At 45.9% G+C, this 24,029-nt stretch overlaps 14 protein-coding genes across 14 annotated transcripts; 7 read left to right on the top strand and 7 right to left on the bottom strand.

Annotated features, from left to right (window-relative positions):
- Positions 1–122: 122 nt before the first annotated feature.
- On the bottom strand, positions 123–1,022 carry INO2 (Ino2p; the record flags this gene model as incomplete). The annotated part of the gene is made up of 1 exon (XM_037282786.1): positions 123–1,022. The coding sequence occupies one exon, from the start codon at positions 1,020–1,022 to the stop codon at positions 123–125; it is 900 nt and encodes a 299-aa protein (XP_037138681.1).
- A 186-nt stretch (positions 1,023–1,208) lies between these two features.
- HRT3 (SCF ubiquitin ligase complex subunit HRT3) lies at positions 1,209–2,276 on the bottom strand (the record flags this gene model as incomplete). Its single annotated transcript, XM_037282785.1, has 1 exon — positions 1,209–2,276. The coding sequence occupies one exon, from the start codon at positions 2,274–2,276 to the stop codon at positions 1,209–1,211; it is 1,068 nt and encodes a 355-aa protein (XP_037138680.1).
- A 246-nt stretch (positions 2,277–2,522) lies between these two features.
- Positions 2,523–3,446, top strand: HG536_0C01720 (uncharacterized protein; the record flags this gene model as incomplete). The annotated part of the gene is made up of 1 exon (XM_037282784.1): positions 2,523–3,446. The coding sequence occupies one exon, from the start codon at positions 2,523–2,525 to the stop codon at positions 3,444–3,446; it is 924 nt and encodes a 307-aa protein (XP_037138679.1).
- A 62-nt stretch (positions 3,447–3,508) lies between these two features.
- HG536_0C01710 (uncharacterized protein) lies at positions 3,509–4,804 on the bottom strand (the record flags this gene model as incomplete). The annotated part of the gene is made up of 1 exon (XM_037282783.1): positions 3,509–4,804. The coding sequence occupies one exon, from the start codon at positions 4,802–4,804 to the stop codon at positions 3,509–3,511; it is 1,296 nt and encodes a 431-aa protein (XP_037138678.1).
- An 87-nt stretch (positions 4,805–4,891) lies between these two features.
- Positions 4,892–5,347, top strand: MIM2 (Mim2p; the record flags this gene model as incomplete). Its single annotated transcript, XM_037282782.1, has 1 exon — positions 4,892–5,347. One exon carries the CDS (start codon positions 4,892–4,894, stop codon positions 5,345–5,347), a length of 456 nt encoding a protein of 151 aa, XP_037138677.1.
- Positions 5,348–5,407: 60 nt separating this feature from the next.
- Positions 5,408–5,986, bottom strand: HG536_0C01690 (uncharacterized protein; the record flags this gene model as incomplete). Its single annotated transcript, XM_037282781.1, has 1 exon — positions 5,408–5,986. One exon carries the CDS (start codon positions 5,984–5,986, stop codon positions 5,408–5,410), a length of 579 nt encoding a protein of 192 aa, XP_037138676.1.
- Positions 5,987–6,210: 224 nt separating this feature from the next.
- On the top strand, positions 6,211–7,188 carry SWF1 (palmitoyltransferase SWF1; the record flags this gene model as incomplete). The annotated part of the gene is made up of 1 exon (XM_037282780.1): positions 6,211–7,188. One exon carries the CDS (start codon positions 6,211–6,213, stop codon positions 7,186–7,188), a length of 978 nt encoding a protein of 325 aa, XP_037138675.1.
- Positions 7,189–7,373: 185 nt separating this feature from the next.
- Positions 7,374–12,137, top strand: ARO1 (pentafunctional protein ARO1p; the record flags this gene model as incomplete). Its single annotated transcript, XM_037282779.1, has 1 exon — positions 7,374–12,137. The coding sequence occupies one exon, from the start codon at positions 7,374–7,376 to the stop codon at positions 12,135–12,137; it is 4,764 nt and encodes a 1,587-aa protein (XP_037138674.1).
- Positions 12,138–12,407: 270 nt separating this feature from the next.
- MTC5 (Mtc5p) lies at positions 12,408–15,812 on the top strand (the record flags this gene model as incomplete). Its single annotated transcript, XM_037282778.1, has 1 exon — positions 12,408–15,812. The coding sequence occupies one exon, from the start codon at positions 12,408–12,410 to the stop codon at positions 15,810–15,812; it is 3,405 nt and encodes a 1,134-aa protein (XP_037138673.1).
- Positions 15,813–16,415: 603 nt separating this feature from the next.
- ERG27 (3-keto-steroid reductase) lies at positions 16,416–17,225 on the top strand (the record flags this gene model as incomplete). The annotated part of the gene is made up of 1 exon (XM_037282777.1): positions 16,416–17,225. One exon carries the CDS (start codon positions 16,416–16,418, stop codon positions 17,223–17,225), a length of 810 nt encoding a protein of 269 aa, XP_037138672.1.
- Positions 17,226–17,363: 138 nt separating this feature from the next.
- SAC6 (fimbrin) lies at positions 17,364–19,364 on the bottom strand (the record flags this gene model as incomplete). Its single annotated transcript, XM_037282776.1, has 2 exons — positions 17,364–19,268; positions 19,344–19,364. 2 exons carry the CDS (start codon positions 19,362–19,364, stop codon positions 17,364–17,366), a joined length of 1,926 nt encoding a protein of 641 aa, XP_037138671.1.
- A 198-nt stretch (positions 19,365–19,562) lies between these two features.
- Positions 19,563–20,375, bottom strand: APC9 (anaphase promoting complex subunit 9; the record flags this gene model as incomplete). Its single annotated transcript, XM_037282775.1, has 1 exon — positions 19,563–20,375. The coding sequence occupies one exon, from the start codon at positions 20,373–20,375 to the stop codon at positions 19,563–19,565; it is 813 nt and encodes a 270-aa protein (XP_037138670.1).
- Positions 20,376–21,600: 1,225 nt separating this feature from the next.
- Positions 21,601–22,476, bottom strand: CDC45 (DNA replication initiation factor CDC45; the record flags this gene model as incomplete). Its single annotated transcript, XM_037282774.1, has 1 exon — positions 21,601–22,476. One exon carries the CDS (start codon positions 22,474–22,476, stop codon positions 21,601–21,603), a length of 876 nt encoding a protein of 291 aa, XP_037138669.1.
- A 1,129-nt stretch (positions 22,477–23,605) lies between these two features.
- Positions 23,606–24,004, top strand: LCL2 (Lcl2p; the record flags this gene model as incomplete). The annotated part of the gene is made up of 1 exon (XM_037282773.1): positions 23,606–24,004. One exon carries the CDS (start codon positions 23,606–23,608, stop codon positions 24,002–24,004), a length of 399 nt encoding a protein of 132 aa, XP_037138668.1.
- Positions 24,005–24,029: the final 25 nt, after the last annotated feature.

Raw genomic sequence — 24,029 nt, 5'->3', positions numbered from 1 at the left:
ATAAGAAGATGAAGATATTCCATCCATAATTCCTATGTAGATTAGCCAAACTAAATGCATTTCCTATGCAAGAAGCAGATATTTCAAGACGTGAACAGAAACATCCCCAAAGAGCTTTACGCCTAGAGGGCGGATATACCACTTTCCACGCTTCTGTCACCTTTGATATCGCCTTTTCGAAGCAGCTCTTCCAACTCCTCATTGGCGCGCAATAACATCTTGAAGTCCTCAAGAATGAAGCCCAGCAAAGTGTACTTCGGTACACGCTTGTCGGTTTGGGGTTTACTTATCTTAGTTTCTCCAATCCGAGGATACCTTGTCATGGCTATCAAATCGTCAAAAATTCTCTTGGTGCTATTTCTTCTCAGCCTTTCGCTCTCCACATGCTTCCACTTACGCAACCGGACAGGATCTTGTATTACATCCGCAGGAATATCTTCATCTTTGATAGATATTTGAGGAATAGTCACCGCGGGCGGTACGTAGACATCGAGCGACGAAGGATCAGCTGAAAAACTCTTTGATGCTTTCGCTGCCTTATTCGTCACTTTTAGCTCCGCCATACTGATCGTTTTATTTTGCTGTTCTGGAATGTTCGAACCACCTATATCGTTGTCCTGGAATATCAGACTATCCAAAAAATGCTCAATTGCACTAGATTCGTACCTACTCAGTAAATCAGCTTTCGCCAGCGTTTGCTCATCACCCGTATGTCCTTTCATAACTCCTGTATGTCCTCTCATAGTTTCCTTATCACCATTTCCTTTCCAGTTTACATCCACTTCTCGCTCTCCATTTCCTTGATCTCTCAGATGCGAGTTCTCCACTGTATATGACAACGCAATGTTTTCCAAGCTCTCAGATTCAGTGTAGCCTACCTTTGGAAATATCGAATCGTCATGGAAGCTTGCTACATCATAGTCAAAGTTGCTAATCATCTTATAAGCGGTTTCAAAGTCAATTTCTTGCTCGTTTTCAAGCCCAAAGACATCCAGAACATCGCCAGATGGGATTGGCTCCATTGTAGAGTCTCGGGACAGTTCCGGAGAGTCGCAGATCACTTCAATGTCTCTAAATCGACCAGAATGTAGCTATTCTCTACAAGTCTTCGATATATTAACCTTCAAATAGTGGAAAATCGGTTCAAAAATTCACATGCAATCCCCACGTGACTTTTGACTAGTATAAGCTTCCAAGTTAGCTGAATTCTAATCGTCTGATGCAAATGAGCGGACTCTGGAGAAGTTAAACGGCTTCTCGTTTCTTAGACTGCATTCAGAAACGTTTCCCTCTTTGTCGATGACAAGGGAGTTGATCCATAGTAGTCGATGATGTCTTCTGCGTCCGTGGCTCTTGATATGTAGTTCCTCGACAAAAGAGTACTTCTCGCCAGACCTTCTGATGATTAAACGGCCAAAATTATCCTCTAGCCCTAAGCTCCACCGGCAGATTTCGCTGTGGCGCGGCGGGACGTCAATGGAGAAGTGAGGGACCACTTGAGAGGGTTCATCCGTGGTAACCAGTCGCAGACAATGCCCGTCGGAATAAAATCTAAAGTAGCGGTAATATGTGATCATTTGGATCGGGCTTATCAGCGATGAGGAGCCCTCTGAGTTGACTCCGTGCCGCAGATAGTTGACAACGCTGATGTAGAGGCCTTCAAACTTGATGTATGGCCTGTCCTTTAACATCTTCTCGTAATTGCTATTCCACAGATCGTGCTCGAGCGTTCCCAGGTCCGAAATGTGATTCAGCTCCAGCGAAGTTTCGTCATAACGCTGCTTCTGGTATATGTAGGAGGCAAACACTTGGAAAGGTCCTGAGTTATGGAAGCACAATTCGTTGAACTTTGTGCAAGTCAGTGACAGATTCAGCCAGGACTCCCCAGACATGAGGATCACCTGTCGGATAACCCTTAGAAGTAAATCATTGGGAAGCTTCTCAAATATCCAGCAAGGCTCCATTTCTGCTTCGTTGCCATCTTCGTTGGTGTTCGCCGAATCTGCTGCTGTGCCCTGCGATGCTACAGGACTGGCGAGCTGCAGCTCCGCGAGTTTCTGCTGCAGCAGCCATTCTTCGCGTAACTTCTTCCTATAGATCTTTTCAACCTTCTCATCAATCTTAAGTGCCTGTCTGTAGTACTTGATAGCATCAGTCATTGATCCATCCCGCTCTTTCTGGACACCTTTCTCCCATATCGAAAGGGCTTGATGTTCAATGGCTTGGTCGGATCTACCCCAAGCAACTGCCGCCCTATCATCCTCTACTATGGACATCCCGACCTTTCCTGGCTTTGTTTCGCAAGTTGAGCTTTGTCTTAAGCTTGAATCACCATTCACTTTACAGCATCGCTTTACAACTTTGAAACATAAGTACTCCTAATCTGTACCGAAACATCCAAGAAGACTTTATGATGTCGATAAGCAAGCCTAGGAGGTTCTGCTAGCCATCAAGTTATATAAGCGAGGCTACGATGTTTTTTCCTGGCTATTTGGCCAAGAACTGGGGCTATTGATAGGACAATGGATAAATTCACAGATGTGCTGGTAAAGCTACAAAACGAAGGCTACGACTTCTCTATATTTGTCAGGAAGAAGGGCGAATCCAGTGGAAGCGATTCGGTGAAGTTCTCCCACGCTTATGTCACTCCAGCTGCAAAACAGCTTTTACCTCTGAACATATGGGACTTGGTCGAAGACAGTAGCATACTAAAACACGGCTTACAGCCAAAAGTCACGAAATTCAATTATGAAACGATTAATTTACCCCTCGAAGATCTGGACTCTCTCGAGAGGTACCTAAAGAATGCTTTCAAGCACTTGAGACAAGTGCCCTGCAAATCAATTGTGAAAGCATGGATCAAGGTCATCGAACCCAGAAAAAAGACCAAATATCCCTACATCAAGGGTGAGCTCACGAAGCCAGATTGGTGGCCAAGAAATGTTCAGCATAGAGAACCAGACCACCTTCAAAAGGATGACAGAATGCGCCTGATGACTTCGATAATCCTGGCGGTACTTCCAGATCAAAGATACCGTACGGCCTTCGATGATTTGCGTCAGACATCACTTGGCTTGTCCCTATTTAAACGTGAACCGCACAAAGAATTGGTACTGAAGAGTATCTTCGACATTTCTCAAGCCCTTTGCAGCGATGATGGCAGCAGAACCGTTGAAGTCATTGACCTCGCGCAATTTACCGCCCGCCAGACGGAATCGCATCTCAGAACTGTCAGAGAGGTGTCTATCAGAACCATTTCCAGCCGGAATTGTTGCGGGAACGCGGAGGATGTATGTGATAGTTCTGATCAAGAGCGTGCTGCCGATTCTCTTCCAACCTTATCGGAACCCGTGCTACTCGACTCACTAGTCGCTAGTGACCAAAACCTGCTGGATGTTTTTGGTTATTCCGTTGTCGAAGAGTCGGCTACGCCTTGCCATTACTGAGTAAGCCAGACGCAATAGACGGTAATGTGTTATGATTCCGTATAATATTTACAAGACATAGGTTACTTAGTGGACAAAAATTCTATCAAACTGTTATTGAAGAACTGAGGATTATCCAACATCAAGTTGTGGCCAGCTTCGGGCACCTCCATATAATCGGCGCTCGTGTCTCTGCGTGAACTGTTCAAGCGTTCTACCATCTTATATCCGGCAAATTTGTTCATCCAATCGTGATGGCCGTACAGCAGCAGCACGTTCTTGGCTTGCAGCTTATCCAAAGAGTCCATAATCGGGTCTCTCGCAAGCAAGTGCCTGGTGAACAGTGTGGTGAAGATCTGTCTCGCGGTCAAAGGGATCCCGCCTCTGCCGTAGATAAGCTCGAATAAGTATTCTTTATACTCCACGGTAGGCAGACGTTTGTAAGCTGACGTGATGTAGCTCCAAGTTAATTTAGCTCCAAGAGGCCCCATCCATCTCAGAATGTCAGATTGGTTCTTGAATATGAACGCGGGCACCTGCCGCTTACGGAGGTAAAACTTGGAGGAAGGATCTTCCATGTCCAGCGTATAGGTCTCTTTTGCATTGAACTTGTTGTTGATAGAAAATATGCTGCTCTCGACCCCTGCTGGCGATACGAGACAGAGCTTCTCAACCGAAGATGGGTATTTCAAAGCGTACTTGAAGGAAAGATAACCCCCGTAGGAGTGTCCGACAAGATTTATTTTTTCCAATCTATTCATCTTTCTCCAGTCTTCAATCTTATCCAGATAGTAGTTTTCGCAATGTTCAATTATCTCCTTATTCCGTTGCACATCGATCTCACAGGGAATACTGAACTTGTCTTCATCAATATACTTTACCTTGAGAGGTTGCGGTTCTTGTTTTGGAGCCTTAAAGGGCAGATCTTTCGAGAGACCGTTTGCAGGCAAGTCTATTGCATACAGATCGCGAATATTCTCCGACAGCCCGCTGAAAGTTCTGTAGTAAGCCATTGAAGAAGCAGCATACCCGTGAACCAACAGCGTAGGGGTGGTAATCTTGGAAGCCGTAGAGTTATGAAAATGCCATTGATTTATCCCGTCTGCTGACAGCTCATTTTCTTTAGTCCCAGCCACTTGAACATCCTGCATGATCTTGTCCTGGAATTCCTTCAATTCTCGCTCAGTCTCCTTGGTGTCGTTCCAGCGAGAAAGCCACATTCTAATTGTTGGTCTAGCCCTCTGTTCCTCCTCACTGAGATTTACTGGTGGGTTCAATAACCGTTTAACGATCTTCGCTTGCAAGCTGTAGTCTTTGACAGCAGTCCTGGCGCTGGAAAACCCTCTAATATAGAAGCCGGGCCTGACCGATATCACCATACACAGCCAACCAAAGAAAGTGGCGAATTGAATCGAAACTCCTTGAATTTAGATCTTTGCAAATCTTGAACCTTTTTCGTCACTACCATGTGGCTGCAATTTCCGGCTTGGCTTTCTAGGCTGACAAATACAAGCTATAAGAATAGCCAGGAGTCGACAGAGGAAGCCGATTTAGAGGCTGATATGAGTGGTGGCAATTCGTTCGACCTGCTGCAATCACTGAGGGAAGTCGAGGAAGTGGAAGTGGTGCGACACTCGAGCAATGGGTTCGAGATAGAAGAGCTGGATCTCCAGGAAGCAGAGATTGAGATGGACGATGAGGACGTTGACACTAGTGAGGACGGAAGTTCTGAGTTCGGGAGCGACGAGTTGGACGATATACTCCGGTCGCAGCTGCTGGATGCGCAGCAACAATGGGAAGAATCGCTGGAACAGCTGAGTAAGGTGCTGAATTGGGTGCTGCTACCATTGATAGGCAAATTCATGGGAAGGCGAACGGCTAAAGTGATATGGCAGCATGTAATGGAGTATCTGTGGCGATAGATAATACCGCGAAGAGCGCTGTTCAGTGTACGTAGCGCGCACCATACATAGAAGAACACCTTACGCGAGTAGATCTCTTCTTGCCCGGCTCCAGAGGATGAGAGAGTACGGCCTAATGAAGTGCTCCTGAATGCCGTTAATGATTGGCTGACAGAGCGAACTGCTCTTGTAGTTGGGCGCCAGGATCTGGCACAGCTTGAGTAGACTAGTAATCGCGGATAGCGTCATCGTTCTTTGGTCTATTAACAGGAAATCGCGTTCAGCACTATCCTGCCTAGTGGCTCTTGATTGGCCGGTCCTGCTTGAGTTCACGAATGGGGACATGAACCGCAGCCTTTCGCGTAGATTGAGGAGTATGTATTGATCGGCCGGGCTCTCTTCAAGGTCCTTAATCAACCTGGTGAACTGAACCATAGATCGCACCCTCGCAAGGTCCAATTCATGGTCGCTGACTGCCTCCGTGCTGTCATTGTGCCAGAAGCTCTCACAGCATTTCTGTATGGTCGAGGCACTCAAAGAGACGGAGTTTAGATAAAATGCTCGCCCCAGAGTCACTGCATAAAGATGTTCGAGCATCCTTATGACTGTCTCCAGGCTATTTGGCCTTGCAGGAAGCTCGAGGTTTACGGTACTCGACATTTTAGATCTCGTTGAATGCTGAAGGCGTACCTTGACTTTCAATTAGTGCTTAACCCAGTCAGTTTCTTGCAATGCAGATACCACCCCGTTTCAATTTGGCGTGGTTGATCCAAGATCGAGTAACCCAAGTTTTACATCTCATCTCTCATGTAGGCGATAGATCGACGCGAACTACAGTTAGGCCAGACAGGGACCCTGCTAGATAAGCTGTCGCAAGAAGCGTTATGGGCTGCTTCGGTGTAATCCTACTTCTGGCAGCAGTGCTACAGGCTGTAGTTCTTCTGCTCTCTCCATTTTATAAGGCTAAGTCGCCCTTTTCGTGGTATTATACCCGTATATTCAAGCCGCTGCTGCAAGATGACCAGCGGTACCAATGGAAGTTCTACCTAGTGCCGTGTTTCTACATGTCCCTGTATGGTTACATCGTCTATGTGCTGATTCAACAGGTGTTGCCTGCAGTTCAAGGTCGCCTCTGGCTGATTGAAAAGGTCGCTGTTATTCCGATTCTGCTGCTTATTACACCGGTTTTGGGATTCCTGAGCATGATCGTAACACCAGAAACCACTAGAAGCCACCTGCCAGGCTTTCCGGACCAGTACGAGCCCGACGGCATCATTTATTACCCCGGCATCACTTGCCGCACATGCCATCTCAGGAAACCCGCCCGCTCTAAGCATTGCAACATATGCCAAGCCTGCGTCCTCGTGGCAGATCATCACTGCATATGGGTTAACAACTGCATCGGCAAGGGAAACTACGTCTACTTCTTTTCGTTTCTGCTTGCCAACGTGGCATCGCTTTCCTACGGGTTTCTGAGGGTCCTACAAATCTCAGTCACCGGTTCTGAGCGGTATACTCGAAGCACTGTGATATTCATGATTCTGTGCGGTACCTTTGCCGTCATATGCGGCGTGTTCACCGCATTGCAACTGCAGCTGGTCAGCGACGGCATGACAACCAACGAGAGAGATAAGTGGTACACCATCCAGCAAATTATGAGAGAGGGCTCGCTGGTCAGGACGCCGCAAGGCGAATGGTTTATCAGAGCCGCTCACAATCCGGCCGAGTTTTTCAGCACGAATGCCTACGACGACAAGGCGTATGCCCTCAAGAACTACAAGCTCATTCGAGACCCATCGCAGATACCCAACATCTACGATTACGGATCCCTGTGGCAGAATCTCAAGCGGCTCTGCACGTGAGTTTCTCCAGAACTCCAGATGATGACTCTTAGAGAAAATTTTTCTCTTGTTGGTTCGCAAGGCCCTGACGGTGCGAGTTGCACCAACTTTAAGCAACACATCACTTCATCAACTTTTGACAATTTTAGCGAAGTTACAAGAGGAATTGAGTTGAGAGTTCTCTCATAGTGGTTAGTGCAACAGAAATGGTGGCACTGGAAAAAGTGCCCATTTTGGGTAAGAAGACGATCCATGTTGGATACAATATGCATTCGCATATTGTGCGGACTATAGTCGACGAATGCCCCTCTTCGACTTATGTGGTGATTAATGACACCAATTTGTTGAAAGTGCCGTATTATCATACCGTTTTGAATGAATTGAAGGAGAACTTGCCTGAGGGATCCCGTTTGTTAGAATACGTGGTCAAGCCTGGGGAGGCTAACAAGACAAGAGAAACAAAGGCTGACATCGAGGATTATTTGCTATCGCAGGGATGCACCCGTGACACGCTCATCATTGCCGTAGGCGGTGGTGTCATTGGTGATATGATTGGATTTGTGGCTTCAACGTTTATGAGAGGTGTGCGAGTGGTACAGGTTCCAACGTCGCTGCTTGCGATGGTAGACTCTTCTATCGGTGGTAAGACTGCTGTCGACACGCCTTTGGGAAAAAACTTTATTGGTGCGTTTTGGCAACCCGAGTTCATTTTGGTCGACATTAAGTGGCTGGAGTCGTTGCCAAAAAGAGAGTTTATCAATGGTATTGCTGAAGTGATCAAGACTGCCTGTATTTGGAATTCTGATGAATTTGCAAGACTAGAAGCGAATGCAGGTCTGTTCTTGGACGTTGTCAATGATGCCAAGCTCTTGAATGTCGCCAATGAAAAAACTAACGATATAGAAGAACTCTCTTATACGCCAATCGACAGGATGTTGGAGCATACGTTCAAGTTGGTGTTGGAGAGTATTAAGGTGAAAGCAGAGGTTGTGTCTTCAGATGAACGTGAATCAAGTCTGAGAAATCTTCTAAATTTCGGCCACTCTATCGGTCATGCATATGAAGCGATCTTGACTCCACAGGCGTTGCATGGTGAATGTGTTTCGATCGGTATGGTCAAAGAGGCTGAGCTTTCCCGTTATCTGGGAATCTTGACGTCCACGCAGGTGGCACGTCTATACAAGATCCTAGTGGCTTACGGGTTGCCTGTCTCGCCAGAAGAAAAATGGTTCAAAGAACTCACTTTGCACAAGAAAACCCCTCTGGATGTTCTGCTAAGTAAGATGAGCATAGATAAGAAAAATGATGGATCCAAGAAGAAGGTGGTTATTTTGGAAAGCATCGGTAAGTGCTACGGTAAATCCGCTCATGTGGTATCTGATGAAGATTTAAGATTTGTGCTAACTGATGAGACATTGGTTTCGCCTTTCAACAATATCCCCGCTGACCAAGTTAAGGTTATCACGCCTCCAGGTTCAAAGTCCATTTCTAATAGAGCCCTAATTTTGGCTGCTTTGGGACGCGGAACATGTAGGATCAAGAATTTACTACACTCTGATGATACCAAACACATGTTGACTGCTGTTCAAGAGCTAAATGGAGCTACGATCACTTGGGAGGATAACGGTGAGACTGTTGTTCTCGAGGGTCATGGTGGCGAGACTTTGCGAGCCTGTAAAGAACCGCTCTATCTAGGTAACGCTGGTACGGCCTCAAGATTTTTGACTTCTGTAGCGGCTCTAGTTCAATCTTCGGCGGATCAGGATTATGTTGTGCTGACAGGCAATGCAAGGATGCAACAGAGACCTATAGGTCCATTAGTGGACTCATTGAGAGAAAACGGAACTGAGATAGAGTATCTAAACTCAGAGGGATCATTGCCAATTAAGGTATCGACTAACTCAGTTTTCAAGGGCGGCAGAATTGAACTTGCAGCAACTGTTTCGTCTCAATACGTTTCTTCCATTTTGATGTGTGCGCCTTATGCTCAGACTCCTGTGACACTAGCCCTTGTAGGTGGAAAGCCAATTTCTCAACTTTATGTTGATATGACAATTAAGATGATGGAAAAATTCGGTGTGAAGGTGGAAGCCTCTAAGACTGAAGCTAATACGTACCACATTCCGAAAGCTCAATACATTAACCCGCCAGAATACATCATCGAAAGTGATGCATCTAGTGCTACGTATCCCTTGGCTTTTGCTGCGATGACAGGAACCACCGTTACTGTGCCTAATATCGGAAGCGAATCTTTGCAGGGCGATGCAAGATTTGCTGTCGATGTCTTGAAGCCAATGGGTTGTAAAGTGGAACAAACGGCCACTTGTACTACTGTCACCGGTCCTCCAAGAGGCTCTTTGAGACCGCTGAAACACGTTGACATGGAACCTATGACCGATGCGTTCTTAACAGCTTGTGTGGTTGCAGCAATTGCACATGATGATGATCCAAATTCTCAAAACACAACAACCATTGAGGGTATCGCTAATCAGCGTGTTAAGGAATGTAACAGAATTGAGGCAATGGCTACTCAACTGGCAAAGTTCGGAGTTTCTACTAAGGAACTGCCAGATGGTATTCAAGTTCATGGATTGAACTCTTTGGATGAGTTGAAGGTCCCATCTGACTCATCAGGACCTATCGGTGTTGAGACTTATGACGATCACCGTGTTGCAATGAGCTTTTCTCTTCTTGCAGGGATGACCAACTCTCAAAAACCGACCGGCGAGCCTGTTCAAGTGGTCAGAGTTTTGGAAAGACATTGTACGGGTAAGACTTGGCCAGGTTGGTGGGATGTTTTGCACACAGATTTGGGAGCCAGATTAGATGGTGCAGAGCCACTACCAGTCTCGAGTAAAAGAGCTAATAAGAGTATTGTTATCATTGGTATGAGGGCTGCAGGCAAGTCAACTATCAGCAGATGGTGTGCAGCTTCGCTAGGATACAAATTGGTCGATTTGGATGTTCTCTTTGAAGAGAAGTACGCAAAATGTTCGGTCAAGGATTTTGTGTCTGAACATGGCTGGGATGAGTTCCGCGCTCTGGAAACTAAGGTTTTCCAAGATGTTATTGAAAAGCATGGCGATGACGGCTATGTCTTTTCGACCGGTGGTGGAATTGTCGAATCTTCTGATGCCAGAAAGTCTCTGCAGAAATTTGCTTCTAAAGGGGGAATAGTTTTGCACCTTCACAGAGATATAGAGGAGACAATCGTCTTTCTGCAGAACGATCCTAGCAGACCGGCCTATGTGGAAGAAATTAGGGAGGTCTGGGAAAGACGAGAGAAGTGGTACACCGAATGCTCCAACTTTACCTTTTTTGCTCCTCATTGTTCGAATGAGATTCAGTTCCAGAATTTGAGAAGAGCTTTTGAGACATTCATCTCCACCATTACTGGCCACAGAGAGGTGACAATTCCGAAAAAAAGATCTACTTTCGTGTGCTTGACATTTGAAGATCTGACCGAGAGAGTTGATGAGCTACCAGCAATAGTTTATGGATGCGATGCTGTGGAGGTTAGAGTCGATCATTTAGCTAAGCTTGACTCCGATTATGTCTCGAAGCAGTTGTCGATCCTGCGGTCTGCTACTGATAGCTTACCAATAATTTTCACTGTAAGGACCAAAAAGCAAGGTGGACACTTTCCAGACGATGACTTCAAGTCATTAGAGGAATTGTACAACATTGCATTGAAGGCCGGTGTTGAGTTCATTGATCTCGAGCTTACTTTACCAGCAACACTACAGTACAAAGTTCTGAACAACAAAGGATACACTAAGATAATCGGCTCTCATCACGACTTCGCAGGTGAATTTTCCTGGGATGATGCAGAGTGGGAGAATAGATACAATCAAGCCAGCTGTTTGGATGTCGACGTCATCAAGTTTGTTGGTATGGCGAAAACCTTCGATGATAATATGTCTCTAGAAAGATTCAGAGACGGTCATAAATCGAAACCGTTGATTGCCATCAACATGGGTGAACTAGGCAAAGTCTCACGCGTTTTAAATGCAGTATTAACGCCTGTCACATCAGAACTGTTGCCTAGCGCTGCAGCACCTGGTCAACTGACCTTGGCTCAGATCAATCAGATTTACACATCAATCGGCGGAATGAGACCAAAGAGCTTTTACGTCGTCGGCAAGCCAATCTCTCACTCGAGATCACCCACACTGCATAACACCGGTTACAAAATACTGGGCCTACCTCACAATTTCAGCAAGTTTGAAACTGACTCGGCTTCTGAGGTCAAAGAAAAGTTGCTTGACGGTGAACCAAACCTGGGCGGTTTAGCTGTAACCATTCCTTTGAAGCTTGATATTATGCCATTTATGAACGAACTCACCGAGGCCGCTAAGATAATCGGTGCGGTCAATACAGTCACGCCTCTGGGCAATGGTTCTTTCCAAGGCGATAACACGGATTGGCTAGGCATCAGAAACTCTTTGGTCGGTAACGGAGTCCCAGAGAGCTTGGCCGGCATGGCCGGTCTCGTTATAGGAGCTGGAGGAACTTCAAGAGCTGCTGTCTATGCCCTTCATATGATGGGCTGTTCTGAGATTTTCATGATCAACAGAACGGCATCCAAGTTAAAGAGTCTCCAGAGGGAGTTTCCTGAGTCATATAAGATAAAGGTTATTGAATCCGCGGATGAGATTGAAGCGTCAGAAACACCTGTTGGAGTTGCCGTCAATTGCGTGCCTGGAGACAAGCCTATTGATGACGTCCTTCTAGGGAAGCTTGAAAGATTCCTGAACAAGGGGGTGCATTCTTCTTTCGTCCCAACACTTTTAGAGGCAGCCTACAAGCCTGCAGTCACCCCTATCATGAAGATTGCGCATGATAAGTATCAATGGCAAGTTATTCCAGGGTCTCAAATGCTTGTCCACCAAGGCGTTGCGCAGTTCCAAAAGTGGACCAAATTGAGGGCACCATTCAAGGCTATCTTCGACGCCGTCACTAAAGATTAGAAAACTAGATACCGCGCCTCGCCATTATGATATAGCAGTATACAAGCGTAGCCATACGCTTAAACGTTCTTACAGATAATTTCTAAAGACAAGCGTATATACAGCCACGAACGATAATTTGGGAGGTCACAGTGGCTCACCACATCTTGCAATCTTCAAGACTACTATCCATGTGATCTTGAGTTTTTGAGTATGAAACATGGAGGTTGTTCAGTTAGACAACTCTTACAAAGCTATCGGCTAAGCAACAATCGGGCGTTCTAACCTACTATGGCAGGCCATGTTGGTGAGGATCCCTACGAGTCGCCGACATTCGGCAAATCGCTCTCTTTGAGAGTTGACGGTGATGTGAATGCTATCTCGATAAACCCGTCGGGAAGGGATGTGGTGTTGGCTAGCAGACAAGGCTTACACGTCATTGATCTAGATGATCCTTTCTCGCCTCCTCGATGGCTTCGGCATGTTACGCCATGGCAAGTCGCTGATGTCCAGTGGTGTCCCCATCCAGCCAAACCCCATTGGGTCATTTCGACTTCGAACCAGAAAGCTATCATTTGGAATTTGGCAAGGTCCTCATCTGATGCCATTGAACATGTGTTGCACAAGCATTTCCGAGCTATAACAGATATTAACTTCAATTCGCAGCGCCCAGATATCCTAGCGACCTGCTCGGTGGACACTTACGTGCATGCCTGGGACATGCGAAGCCCCGGTAGACCATTTTACACTACTAGAGATTGGTTTGCCGGAGCTTCTCAGGTCAAATGGAGTTTCAAGGATCAGAACGTGCTGGCATCCGCTCATGCAAATGATATATCCATCTGGGATCTCAGAAAAGGATCGACACCATTAGCTAAGTTGGTGGGACACAAAAGTGGTGTGAACAGTGTTGATTTTAATCGATTCAAGAGCCATGAGATCATGACAGCTTCGAATGATGGGACAGTGAAATTTTGGGATTATTCCACAAGCGGTTCAGAGTTGAAAAAGACCATTCGAGCAGATTTCCCGGTGTGGAGGGGCAGATATTTGCCCTTTGGGGAGGGCTGTTGTCTACTCCCGACAATCGGCGGTGGAAATTCGATCTACTTAGCTAGCCTAAAGGACCAAAACGCTTCAGATAACGATTCGAAGTTGCAACCCATTTATGCTTTCAAAGGTCACTCAGATCGGGTGATAGACTTTCTCTGGAGATCAAGAAATCGCACTGATACGCTGCTTGATGAGAGGGAGTTTCAGCTGGTTACCTGGTCGAAAGACTGCGACCTGCGGTTATGGCCTGTTCCTGAAATGATATATAGTAAAGTGAACTTCGAACGAGGCAAAAGGCTTGAGGAAAAATTGCCCAACTATGAGTACGCTACGTACAACAGAGAACACGATGAGCAACATTTTGAGCCGGGGAACAATAATAGACGAAGGAAGGAGACCTTTGTGACAACGTCTGGATTGAGCAAGAAGAATGACGTCAACTATATTACTTGGCTGTCGGGCGTGAGAATGAACCACACAGCCTCTACGGATAACATCTTCTCGGAGCGTTCTATACAAAACCTTGGGGAAGAAGTCAGTTCTATTGGACATAAATTTCCCAAGATTGTCTTCGAGAAAATTTCAGTCTCAACAGGTGAGCTGATTCTCAATTTGAATGGGCCATGGTCTGAGACCAACCCAGAGGGGTATGTTTTCTTGAGAGTGGAAGTTAGCGTGCCAAGGAATTATCCTTCGAGAGGGTGCGCTCCTTCTTTCAAAATAGAGGATAGCGGTAGCTTATCATCAGAGCAAGCACAGAAAATTATCGGAAGATTGAAAGAAATTTCTCAGAAGTATACCGATTCAGGACTGTATTGCTTAGAGCCTTGCTTGAGACATCTCCTTGGGGAATCGATTAATCTGGATGACTTGTCGCAGGAAGTTGAGCCACTTCTCAATTTTGAGATCACTGATCACATCGGCTTTGATAATTTGTCTTCTGTTCCAAGCTCGGAGAATTCGTCGCAGATCTTTACAGATGCGTCATCAGATTCAGAAAGTGATAATATCAAAGATGCACTGGCCACTAGTGATAATCAACCTTTCAGGGCCTCTGATAAAAGAGATCTATCTTTTGATAGCACTCCTGTGCCTAACGAGTGTGGTGCGGTATGGTCTCCAACGGGGCAGCTTCTGTGCTTCTTTGCATCCGAAAGTCAGCTAGAAAAGAAGCAACAGGCAATGCTTCGACTAGGAGGAAAAGAGCATACTAGACAACCAAGACATTCCAAAAATGAGGTCCAATTATGGGGGTCTCATGAGACGTCTGCTGATAACCGAGCGCTGGAGAAAACAGCAAGGCCCAAACGCTACATCCAAACAATAGCAGGATTTTCGAGCGCTCCCAGAGGTGCAAATTACTCATCTGATGATCAATCCTCTGATGGATACTCCTCCGATGATTTCGATGATGATTGGTGTGACGTACTAAGAAATGAAATGGTAGTTCGAACGAAGTTGCCAGCCTTGCATGGAAAGTTTTCAAAGCCATTCGGATCTATGCACTCTGATTCAGCGAAAACGTTGGACTCATCGAAGAAGCTCAAGAACATAATTTTCTTCAAGGACTTCCAGCATTTGATAGCAGACCGCAGAGAACTGGCGTTGGAGTATCAACTAACGGATTCGAATTTGGAGAAAATGACTAGAAATAACGCACTTGTGGCAGAGAAATACAATATGGAAGAGATCAGTCACTGCTGGCAGGTACTGTCAGATATGTTAATGAAAAAAGAGGAAGACGACCCCTATGATCTGGTATGGGATAATCATCCCATGGGAATCAAGTGGTTTGTCAAGGAAGCCATCAAATACTTTGAGCAGAAGAATAATCTGCAGATGTTGGCAATGCTATTCTGTGTTGTAGCGAATCAATTCTGTCCGAATCAGTCGAAGAACAGTACAGACCACGAAAGTCGGATTATGAAGAAGAAAGTGGAAAGTTTGGTGACTTTTTGTACCAACGATGTCGTAGGCTCGTTTAGAACAGATCTACACTCACATTGTTCGAGCAGTTTAGCGTCAAACTCTCTAGAAGCGATAAACAGGAGCAGACACTCGCCAGATGACGTTTCTGTGAAGTCAGAAGATTACTTCAGCATGAGACACCACAGCTACAATGGGCAACCTTCCGGTACAACTCCTCCACTGCCTGGGCGGAATCACAGAACTCAGGCTCAAACACCGGATGTCTATGTTCAGCTGCTTTACGATGATGTTCTTGAATCTATCGAAAATCCAAATAGAAATCTACTGGATCCACCTGAAGCAAGGAAACTCGCATCATACAGTTACCAGTACGCTAAGCTTCTATCGAGATGGCTGCTTCCGATTGAGAGGGTTGAAATGATCAAAATAAGTTTCGACGCAAAGAAGGACAGTACAGATTACGAACCTCAGATAGCAGACGAGAATAGAGATCTCTATGGGGGTATTGTTACGACGTGGCGACAGAATGAAGGGGATAAACCCCTTTTCCAAAACTGCAACTACTGTGGGCTCAAGGTCACTAGAAGTATATTTGTATGCCAGAGCTGTGAGCATATTATGCACTCAGCATGCGCTACAGAGTGGTGGCAAAGTAGCCAAGAATGTGCATCTGGCTGCCGCTGTCGGTGCCCTGAAGTCTTTCCCTGTACCTAGCTTTTTCGGTTGGTTGGAAGTCATCGATACTGCTTGTTAATCAAGAGGCTGCACAGATTCGGCTCTTCCAAGCAGCCAGAGGTACGACATACATTTTCCGCTACTTCTCGAGCATCTGAGCTTGACAATCCCGTCAATAAAGCTGAAGTAAATAGTTTTAGAGGTTTCGGTATCTTTGTAGTCGATTAACCATGTAACTAGGCATGGGCGAGTTCTAAACGAGATGCATTAAATAAAAAATATGCTTGAAAGAACCAGTCAGTTAAAGCTTCACAGTGGTCAGTTGGACTATATTTGCAGGCGGAATCGATATGCCTGAACGCAAGGTAGCTGTGATCACCGGTACTAATAGGTATGTTCTGTTCTAAACAGTCTTGATGGCTTCATCGAACGTTAACTAACCCAGCATCTAGCAATCTCGGACTCAATATTGCATATCGTCTGATCGAGAGTGAGGATCCAGAAACTAGGTTGACAATCGTTGTTACTTCGAGGACCCTGCCTCGTGTGAGAGAAGTTATCGGTTTGATTGATAGTCATGTTAAAGAGCTGAAGAGACCTGGAATTGTTGATTATGACTATCTTCTGGTTGATTTCACAGATATGGTAAGCATTTTGAATGCTTACTATGATCTGAGCCAGAAGTACTCTGCAATTGACTACTTCTTTGTCAATGCTGCGCAAGGTGTCTATGATGGCATTGACTGGGTTGGCGCTACAAAGCAAGTTATGAGTAATGTTATCGAGTCAGTGACGAATCCAACGTATAGAATTCAGAGAGTCGGGGTCAAGTCAGCAGACGATCTGGGACTTGTTTTCCAAGCAAATGTGTTTGGACCTTATTATTTGATTCACAAGATCTTACCGCTCTTATCTGCCGGTAAGGCCAAGGTGATTTGGGTATCCAGTTTGATGTCTGATCCAAAGTTTCACTCTTTGCAAGATATTCAGATGTTGAAGTCCGATACGACTTATGAGGGCTCTAAGAGACTGGTGGATCTGCTTCACTTGGGAACGCTTGAAGAAATGAAAGATCAGGGTATTCAGCAATACCTCGTTCAGCCTGGTATCTTTATCAGTCACTCATTTTCTGTTTACCTGAATTTTTTCACTTATTATGGTATGCTTCTGCTATTTTACATTGCTAGATGGATCGGCTCGCCATGGCACAACATTGATGGCTACAAGGCTGCCAATGCTCCAGTCTATGTTGCGACCTTGGCAAATGCTAAATCTGAACAGCTAAGACTAAAGTACGGATCAGCGACTGATAAAAATGGCAAGGAATATATCAAGACACAAGAAGTAGACGGCACAGGCGCCAGCGATGTTCGCGACTACTTCGATAAATTGGCCTCAGAATGGGATGAAAAGCTTAAAGATCAAATTACTAACACAAGAGTTCCTATTTGAGGTAGATAATTAAATGTTTATAGACTTCAAGACTTGCGTTTAAAGGTCGGCGCACCTTCACCTTCTACAATCAAAGAAGGACCTTGACAGTGAGCAGTAATCTAATTGCTACATTTGTTACAATTCTAAATTCACAGTTCATTTTTTGATCGACATCAAAGAAGCGACGAACGTGATGATCAATCTGGAACGAACTTCATTGATATCCTCAGGAACCAACCATATTAGGGCACCGAGCTTTCTGGCAATGGAAATAGCCAACCTAGCATTAGCATATTTTTCTTCCTCTGTGTTCCCTTGAGCCACTAGATCATAATCAACATAGCCTGGCGCGATTCCATTGATAACATCGAGCAAAAAGTGAGCATTTGACAAAGAAGGATCTTTGAAAGACTGTATCCTGGACGATTTGCCTCCTTTTGTAACCTGCTCTTGGGCCCACTTAAGTATTTGAGAGTCGCTCATATCCCTACCACTTGAGGATAGAGACTTGATAGTATTGTTGATATTCCTACGCATCAATTGCCAAACGAGACCCAATGTTAGTAGTTTATTGCCATCAACGATATCGGAGCCCTCGATACCAACAAGGGAAAACCCATTAGCCTTCCCAAGTTCAACGGCGTAGTTTGTATTCTCCAAAGCTTTGAATCTTGACATCTCAGAGCCAGAGCTAGGCCTTTTGTTGACGTGGCTGTATTGAACCACTCCAGGCATGACCTTTTCGTACGCCTGCAACAAAATCAATCCGTCCTTCAAATCTTCAAACAACGAAACAACAGATGGATCGACATCAAGAGAGTTTAGCCATAAGGTAAACACTCTAGCTTCTCTCTCACCCTCGGCATCAAACTCTTCTATCTCAGGCTTTTCCGACTCCTCCACCGGTTCTAGGCCAGGGTGAGTGTTGAATAGATGGGCCACAAAGGCCAAGTTCAGCTTTGGATTACCTGCAACAAGGGAACTTGGCGTCAAGTACTTTCTACAGTCCAATTTCTCTGCGTTTTGTAAAACTTGTTCAGCTCTTTGTAGGAGGTCACTTGTTTGTAAAGGCGCTGTTGAACATAAACTTGGAGCCAGTTGGTTCAATAGTATGGTGTAGTTTTCACCATCTGAGACATCGCCGGAAAAGTTGGCAACCCTTCTATTCCAGTTAGCCGCTTTCAAATGGTAGTTGAACCAACGGAGTAAGATCTGCTCAGGAGGCAGTCTCAAAAATTGCTCCAAAGTTTCGTCGTCTTCCAGCAGACGATACAGCTCAGGATGTAACTTGATATCAATTTTGCTCAACAGCCCTCTTCTGATGATTTGCCAGATTAGCCCCAAGATAAGATGTTCTTTACCCTCGATAATATCCTCAGAATGTACGTTGACAACGACGCAACCAATTGCCTTGGCTGAGTTGATGACAATGTTGGCATTTTCGCTTGCCTGGAAGTTATTCAAGTCTTTCCCCTTCTTTGGCCAGTTCAAAACTCTCGTATCAATCGTGTCTGGGACAGAGTCATTGATCAACTTGGAGAGCACCAAACCATCCTTACACTCGTCGAAAAGTTGGAATGTATCCGTTGGGAAGGGCAAAAGATGGCCTATGTCGCTGTCCCCGGCGAGAACACTGTTGATGTGCTTGGTGAATTCTCTCCTCTCTTCCTCGTTAATCGTATGGGTAGTTCCCGTAGTGGAACCGCTAACAATAATCTTCGCTTGAGCCCCAGTACCTTTATGCTGCAACCCTCCACGACCTGGAGATTGCATCACAGCGGCACTGCCGGTTTCAAAACTGGTCTGAGGCGCAGGTCCGGCTTGTGATTCTTTTAGCTTAGCGATCAACTCAACATAATCGTCCAGTTCAACACGACCAGAGGCATCAACATTGACCTGTTTCAAAGTTTCTCTTGCCACATCGTAGGACGTCTCGCCCGATTGTGATACAGCTTCCAAGGCCTGTTGTTTCTCGACCCAGCCCTTGTCCTCGAGATCAATTGCACGAAACTTTTCAATTGTCGAGAATAGATCTTCTTGAGAGAGCACTGGGAATTTTCTCTGCAGATAGTTGCGAAGAGTTAGTGCCATGTTCGGCAGTCAATACAGTTGTGTAGAAGCACAAAATGCACATACTTGTAGCTTGACGATATTCATAATGATCGACTGTTTCCGAGCAATACTAGCGGAATCTAAAGCTTATATTCTTCATCCTTTATAGTGTGATGAACTTTGCAACTTTAAGCCCCTTTAGCCTCGCTATAACGCCGAGCGAGGCTAACAGTACCAGCATTCACGTGAAAACCATTGAGATGCCCATTCTTAGTCGAATGCCCGTCTACTGGTCTCGAAAAGCTACGTATTGTAGTCCTCTGGCCTCTGGCTGAAAGTAGCGTCCTCCGGAGTTCTCAGTGACTCGCTGTGAAGGCTTTTAAGCCGCAGTTTTGTCAGGCTAATCATCGTCCATTCGTCGGTCAAATGACGGTATTGTTCATGGATATGCTTGCGGCTTAATGTAGTAGTGAGGTCTGAGTCGCCCCAGAAACGCTTCAACCCATTGACTTTCCTGCTGAGGATCTCGTCGTACTTTCTCACGTTGGGCCTTTGTGACATGAAGTTCCTGTTGAGCAGGAGGCTCAACTCGTCCTCGTTGCAGCCTGGTACGCTCTGTAGCAGAGGGCCTGCTTCGCCAGTTTCTTGGTCTGGATCAACCTCGCCGCACTCCCAGTCAATGTCAGGCCTGTAGCTCTCCGTATCCTCAGCGTGTCCTTCCTTGTGGAAGATCAGACAATGGGCTGCCCTCTCAGATTGCAAAAATCCACGTATCTTGCTTTCTGCCAGCAACGGCTTTCGTGACAACGGCTGGTAATCGTATTCTGTTTCGCTGCTATACCTGGCGCTTAGGATATCCAAGAGGCCATCCTTCAATTCCGGTTGTTCGAGATCCTCATGCAAGTTCTGGTTCTGGTGCGAATGGTACACTAGAAGGGAGCTGGGTCTCCTCAATGGAGTTGTGTAATTGTTTTTACCGCTGTGATTGTATTGGCCGGCTTCAACTTTAGGTGTCCTCCAAGAAGGCAGCGATGGCAACTGGAAGTGTGATCGACTATGATTGCTGGAGTCCTCATCTCCTGCAGTATCTCCATTGGCCTCGGTACCTCGAGGCATCAGTACTTTCGGTATCTGTTTACTAAGCTACTTTGTGAATTCCTTGTGGCGCTACCACTTTTTATCTCATAGGCAGATCTCACAGAGATATGACAGTTAATACAGACGTTGGCTGTCAAGAGTATGCAAAACAATTCAAAATGCTATACAATGCGTAGTGGTACATCAAGGCCTCCGCTAGTTTATGGTCACAGAAGGCCACTCATAGTTAATTTCTCAAGGAATGGCAGTAAATCGTCACGACGAATCTCTATGATCGAACTTTCAAAATTATCAATCTTGACCCTCGCACCGGTTTCAGACGTCATGTACTGGAACGCCATGCTGAAATTGTTCAGAATCGGTTTATGCGCTTGCAGCTGATCCATTCCCCTCGGATATCGTGGCGGAAGACCAGCCACTAGATATGTGTCAGTAGATTCATTCAGCGTCGCCAGGACCATGGGAAGCAAGTGCTTTTCCTCTGATTCAGCACAGCACTCTATAAGCCAATTCCCGAGTCGAAGCAGAGTGAGAGGATTCTTGAAAAGATGTAAGTCCGGGCCGTCTTGTAAAACGCACAATCTGTAGATTCGCAGGTCTTTTATCAGCTTCTTCTCCAAAATCGTGACACCCGTATTAAAGACAGCCTTCTGCAGCGTTTGGGCAAGCTTTATGCCTTGTTGTAAAAGTGTAACTTTATCATCATCTAGTGCATCCCAACTCAGCCAGAAATTGGCAATCCATTTCTTTTGTGGTTCTTCTGAGTCGCCCACTGGCTTGTCGTCAGGCCTAGCGGCCGTTTCAACTTGGTTACTGAAGATGTTGTCCTTGGATGCGTTTCCTACTTCAAGCAAGGCCATGATAGCCTCGACGTATTCGCTGGCACTTATTGATCCACGAAACCCAAGTGTACGTACAAAACCGTCCCTAATAATGTCCTGCAGACCGTAACGGTCGAGGTTTCTCTCGAAGATGATTCCGAGTTCCCTTTTGATGGAGTTATCCATGTAGATCCACGTTTCTTGGGCGGTGCTCAATGATATTCCCATCCGCGCAAACATTTTATGCAAACGCTTCTTACCATTCTCATTCCACAGTGACAGCTTGGCGTTGACGAAGTTAGAATAGTAAAAACTATCGTAAAGTGAAGAGTGTCTCAGTAGAAACAAGTAATAATCGGGCTGCACCTCCAAGGATAAGCTGTCGGGTGTCTTTGCAACATAGGTGCTCGGCGACAGTCTCTTCACCTCGTCCTGCAGTACCGAATATAGTCTATTGTACAGTTGTGGATGTGAAGTGTCCAACGAATTTGCCCCCAGGATCGCAAGCCATAGATAATGCAGATTGCATTCACCCACAGCAGATAAAAGCGAGTATACTTGCAATGAAAGGGAGTTGACAACAGAGGTCCCTCAATAACTCTTTCAAGATCGCGAATTTCCTGCCTGCGCTGCTTTCTGCTCTGTTTCTCATTAGTTTTATCATTATCGGGAGCTCGTCTCTTTCTATTAACAAGCTCCTCTTCATCGTCATCTTCGTCCTTTTCTGTGTCATTAACATCCTCGTCCTCGTCTTCTTCGACGTTCTCAGGCTCTTCCCCCTCGTCGCTTTCTGCGTCTTGTTCATCGTCCAGTTCAAGTAGCCTAAAATATGCCTTTCTCTCTTCCTCTAGCTCTTCTTCGACAGTTCCATCATCTAGACAATTCACCATATCCGATCCAAACAAGTTGTCCAGATTCCAAGGTCTGTGTGTATCAAAGACGTACAATCGCCTCTTAAACTTCTTGGAGCCCTGCTCAGTCTCTATAACATGTTCATCTGGCTCGATTTCGAAAAACTGTTCGATATCTATGCCACCCCCGCATCCAACAAGTATTACACTATTAACATTGTCATCCAGCTTGGCGTAGTGACCTTTCAAGTCCGAGTATCCAAAAACAGGCACAATCTGCAGCTGAACCAGCTGTTTCTTCAGCAACTGCGAAAGCATCTTCGTTGCACATAGTGCATCGACGCTAAGACATGAAACGAAGATCACCAATTGACATGTCGAATGGTTCGATGAGTCTCGCAGTATATTTTCGTAGGGCTCAGCAATGTGTCGAACGTTGTAATACATCGGACTCCCTTTTCCCTCAGTTACAACCCGAATGCCCTCAACGAGCCTGATTGAACGACCTGGCTCCTGCTTCTATCCTTTTCGAACGACCTTTGCAACGTTGCATGTTCTTGCTATCTCTCGAGCCGCATCGCGTTAAAAGTGCTTCATAATACGCGTAAGCACAGAACTCTAACGTTCACCAAGCAAAACGCCCAATTCTTCTCCCAGAAATCCTCAAGTATCTCAGTAATGGTCTTGAAACTTGTAGCATCTCCTGCAACAAAGATCGTGCCAGTCCCGATGGTCTTCTGCGTTCGAGGGTTACGCGTGAGCCAGAAAGCCAACCTGGATGACCTCAGGGTGTTCATACCGTCTGCAATACCAGCTGGGGACGCTCCGAGCAGTCATCTCATTGATTTCCTTTGCGCCGTCTCCTCAGCGCAACATTTAAAATTCGGTAGACCTGATATCTCTCCACATCCCACCGGGAAACTCAGTCTGGAATGATCATACCACGTACTCTGCCATGAATTCAAACCAGCAGAGTGCTTCAAACCGTTAGGCTTCTGTTCCGTCCTCTCAAAGCAGATGGGACCTCGGCGGCTATACGGTGGGGCGCCAATCCGAAACCCTGAATACGCCGATCTATCCAACTGATTCCGAAGATATCTAAAGGACACACTAGGTCAGATTATGAGCCCTCAGCTAGTTGCATTGTGCGCTTTGACCACCTTGACCGCCAGGGAGCTGGAAAACCAGAGCTAGAACGCTCGAACCAGCATCGGGATTCCTCAACGTTGGGCAGCAGATCATCCCAGAGCCGCAGACCGTCGACAGACCACCATTGTTTTCAACTGTGTCCTGTCGGCCTTGGGCCGCCTAAGACAGCTTCGCTAACTACATAAAGCACAGAACCGAAGAACTAGGCAAAACAAAGAGAAGGGAAGATCCGGAGTCCATCAACTATCCTGCCAGCAGCTGGAAAGCTCGATAGGACGGTTCAACCGCTAAAAGAGGAACAGCTGCATAGTAAAGGGTGTCACGTGACCATAAGCCAGCGATGAGCTGGCATACTTAAGAGCTGGACGGCTTTCCAAGGTCCGTTGAGTGCGCAAGATGCCCTGGAATAAGTGCCAGGTTTGTCCAAATGTTTGCTAGCGGTGTTAGAATGTTTCTAGCGGCTGTTCTGCTGATGGCAAGTGCTGCTTCAGGGTTCCTGTTCAATTTCAATCAAAACCAGCAACAGCAGGAGCAAAAGGCTCCACAATCGTTCGAAGACAAATACCTGAACTCTGAATGCGGGGGATATCTGTGTACAGACACGTTGGAGTGTGTTCCACAGCCTAAGGACTGTCCCTGCCCTTTTCCAAGCTCACAGCTCAAATGCATACTGCCTCATGATCGGTACGTATGCATATCCAAGCCGGCTACTCACGATGATAAACTAAATGCGATTTACGACGATCCAGTCAAAGGTCCCAAGGCCAAGATCAAGGGTATGAGAGACTGCGGTTGGGTCTCGGAAGCTTATAAAGATCTAGTATGAATTTGTGCTAGGGTATATACCTCTA

This window comes from Torulaspora globosa, chromosome 3 (genome assembly GCF_014133895.1).
Source record: "Torulaspora globosa chromosome 3, complete sequence".
Classification (NCBI taxonomy): domain Eukaryota; kingdom Fungi; phylum Ascomycota; class Saccharomycetes; order Saccharomycetales; family Saccharomycetaceae; genus Torulaspora; species Torulaspora globosa.
This window is presented reverse-complemented; position numbering and strand designations above follow the sequence as displayed.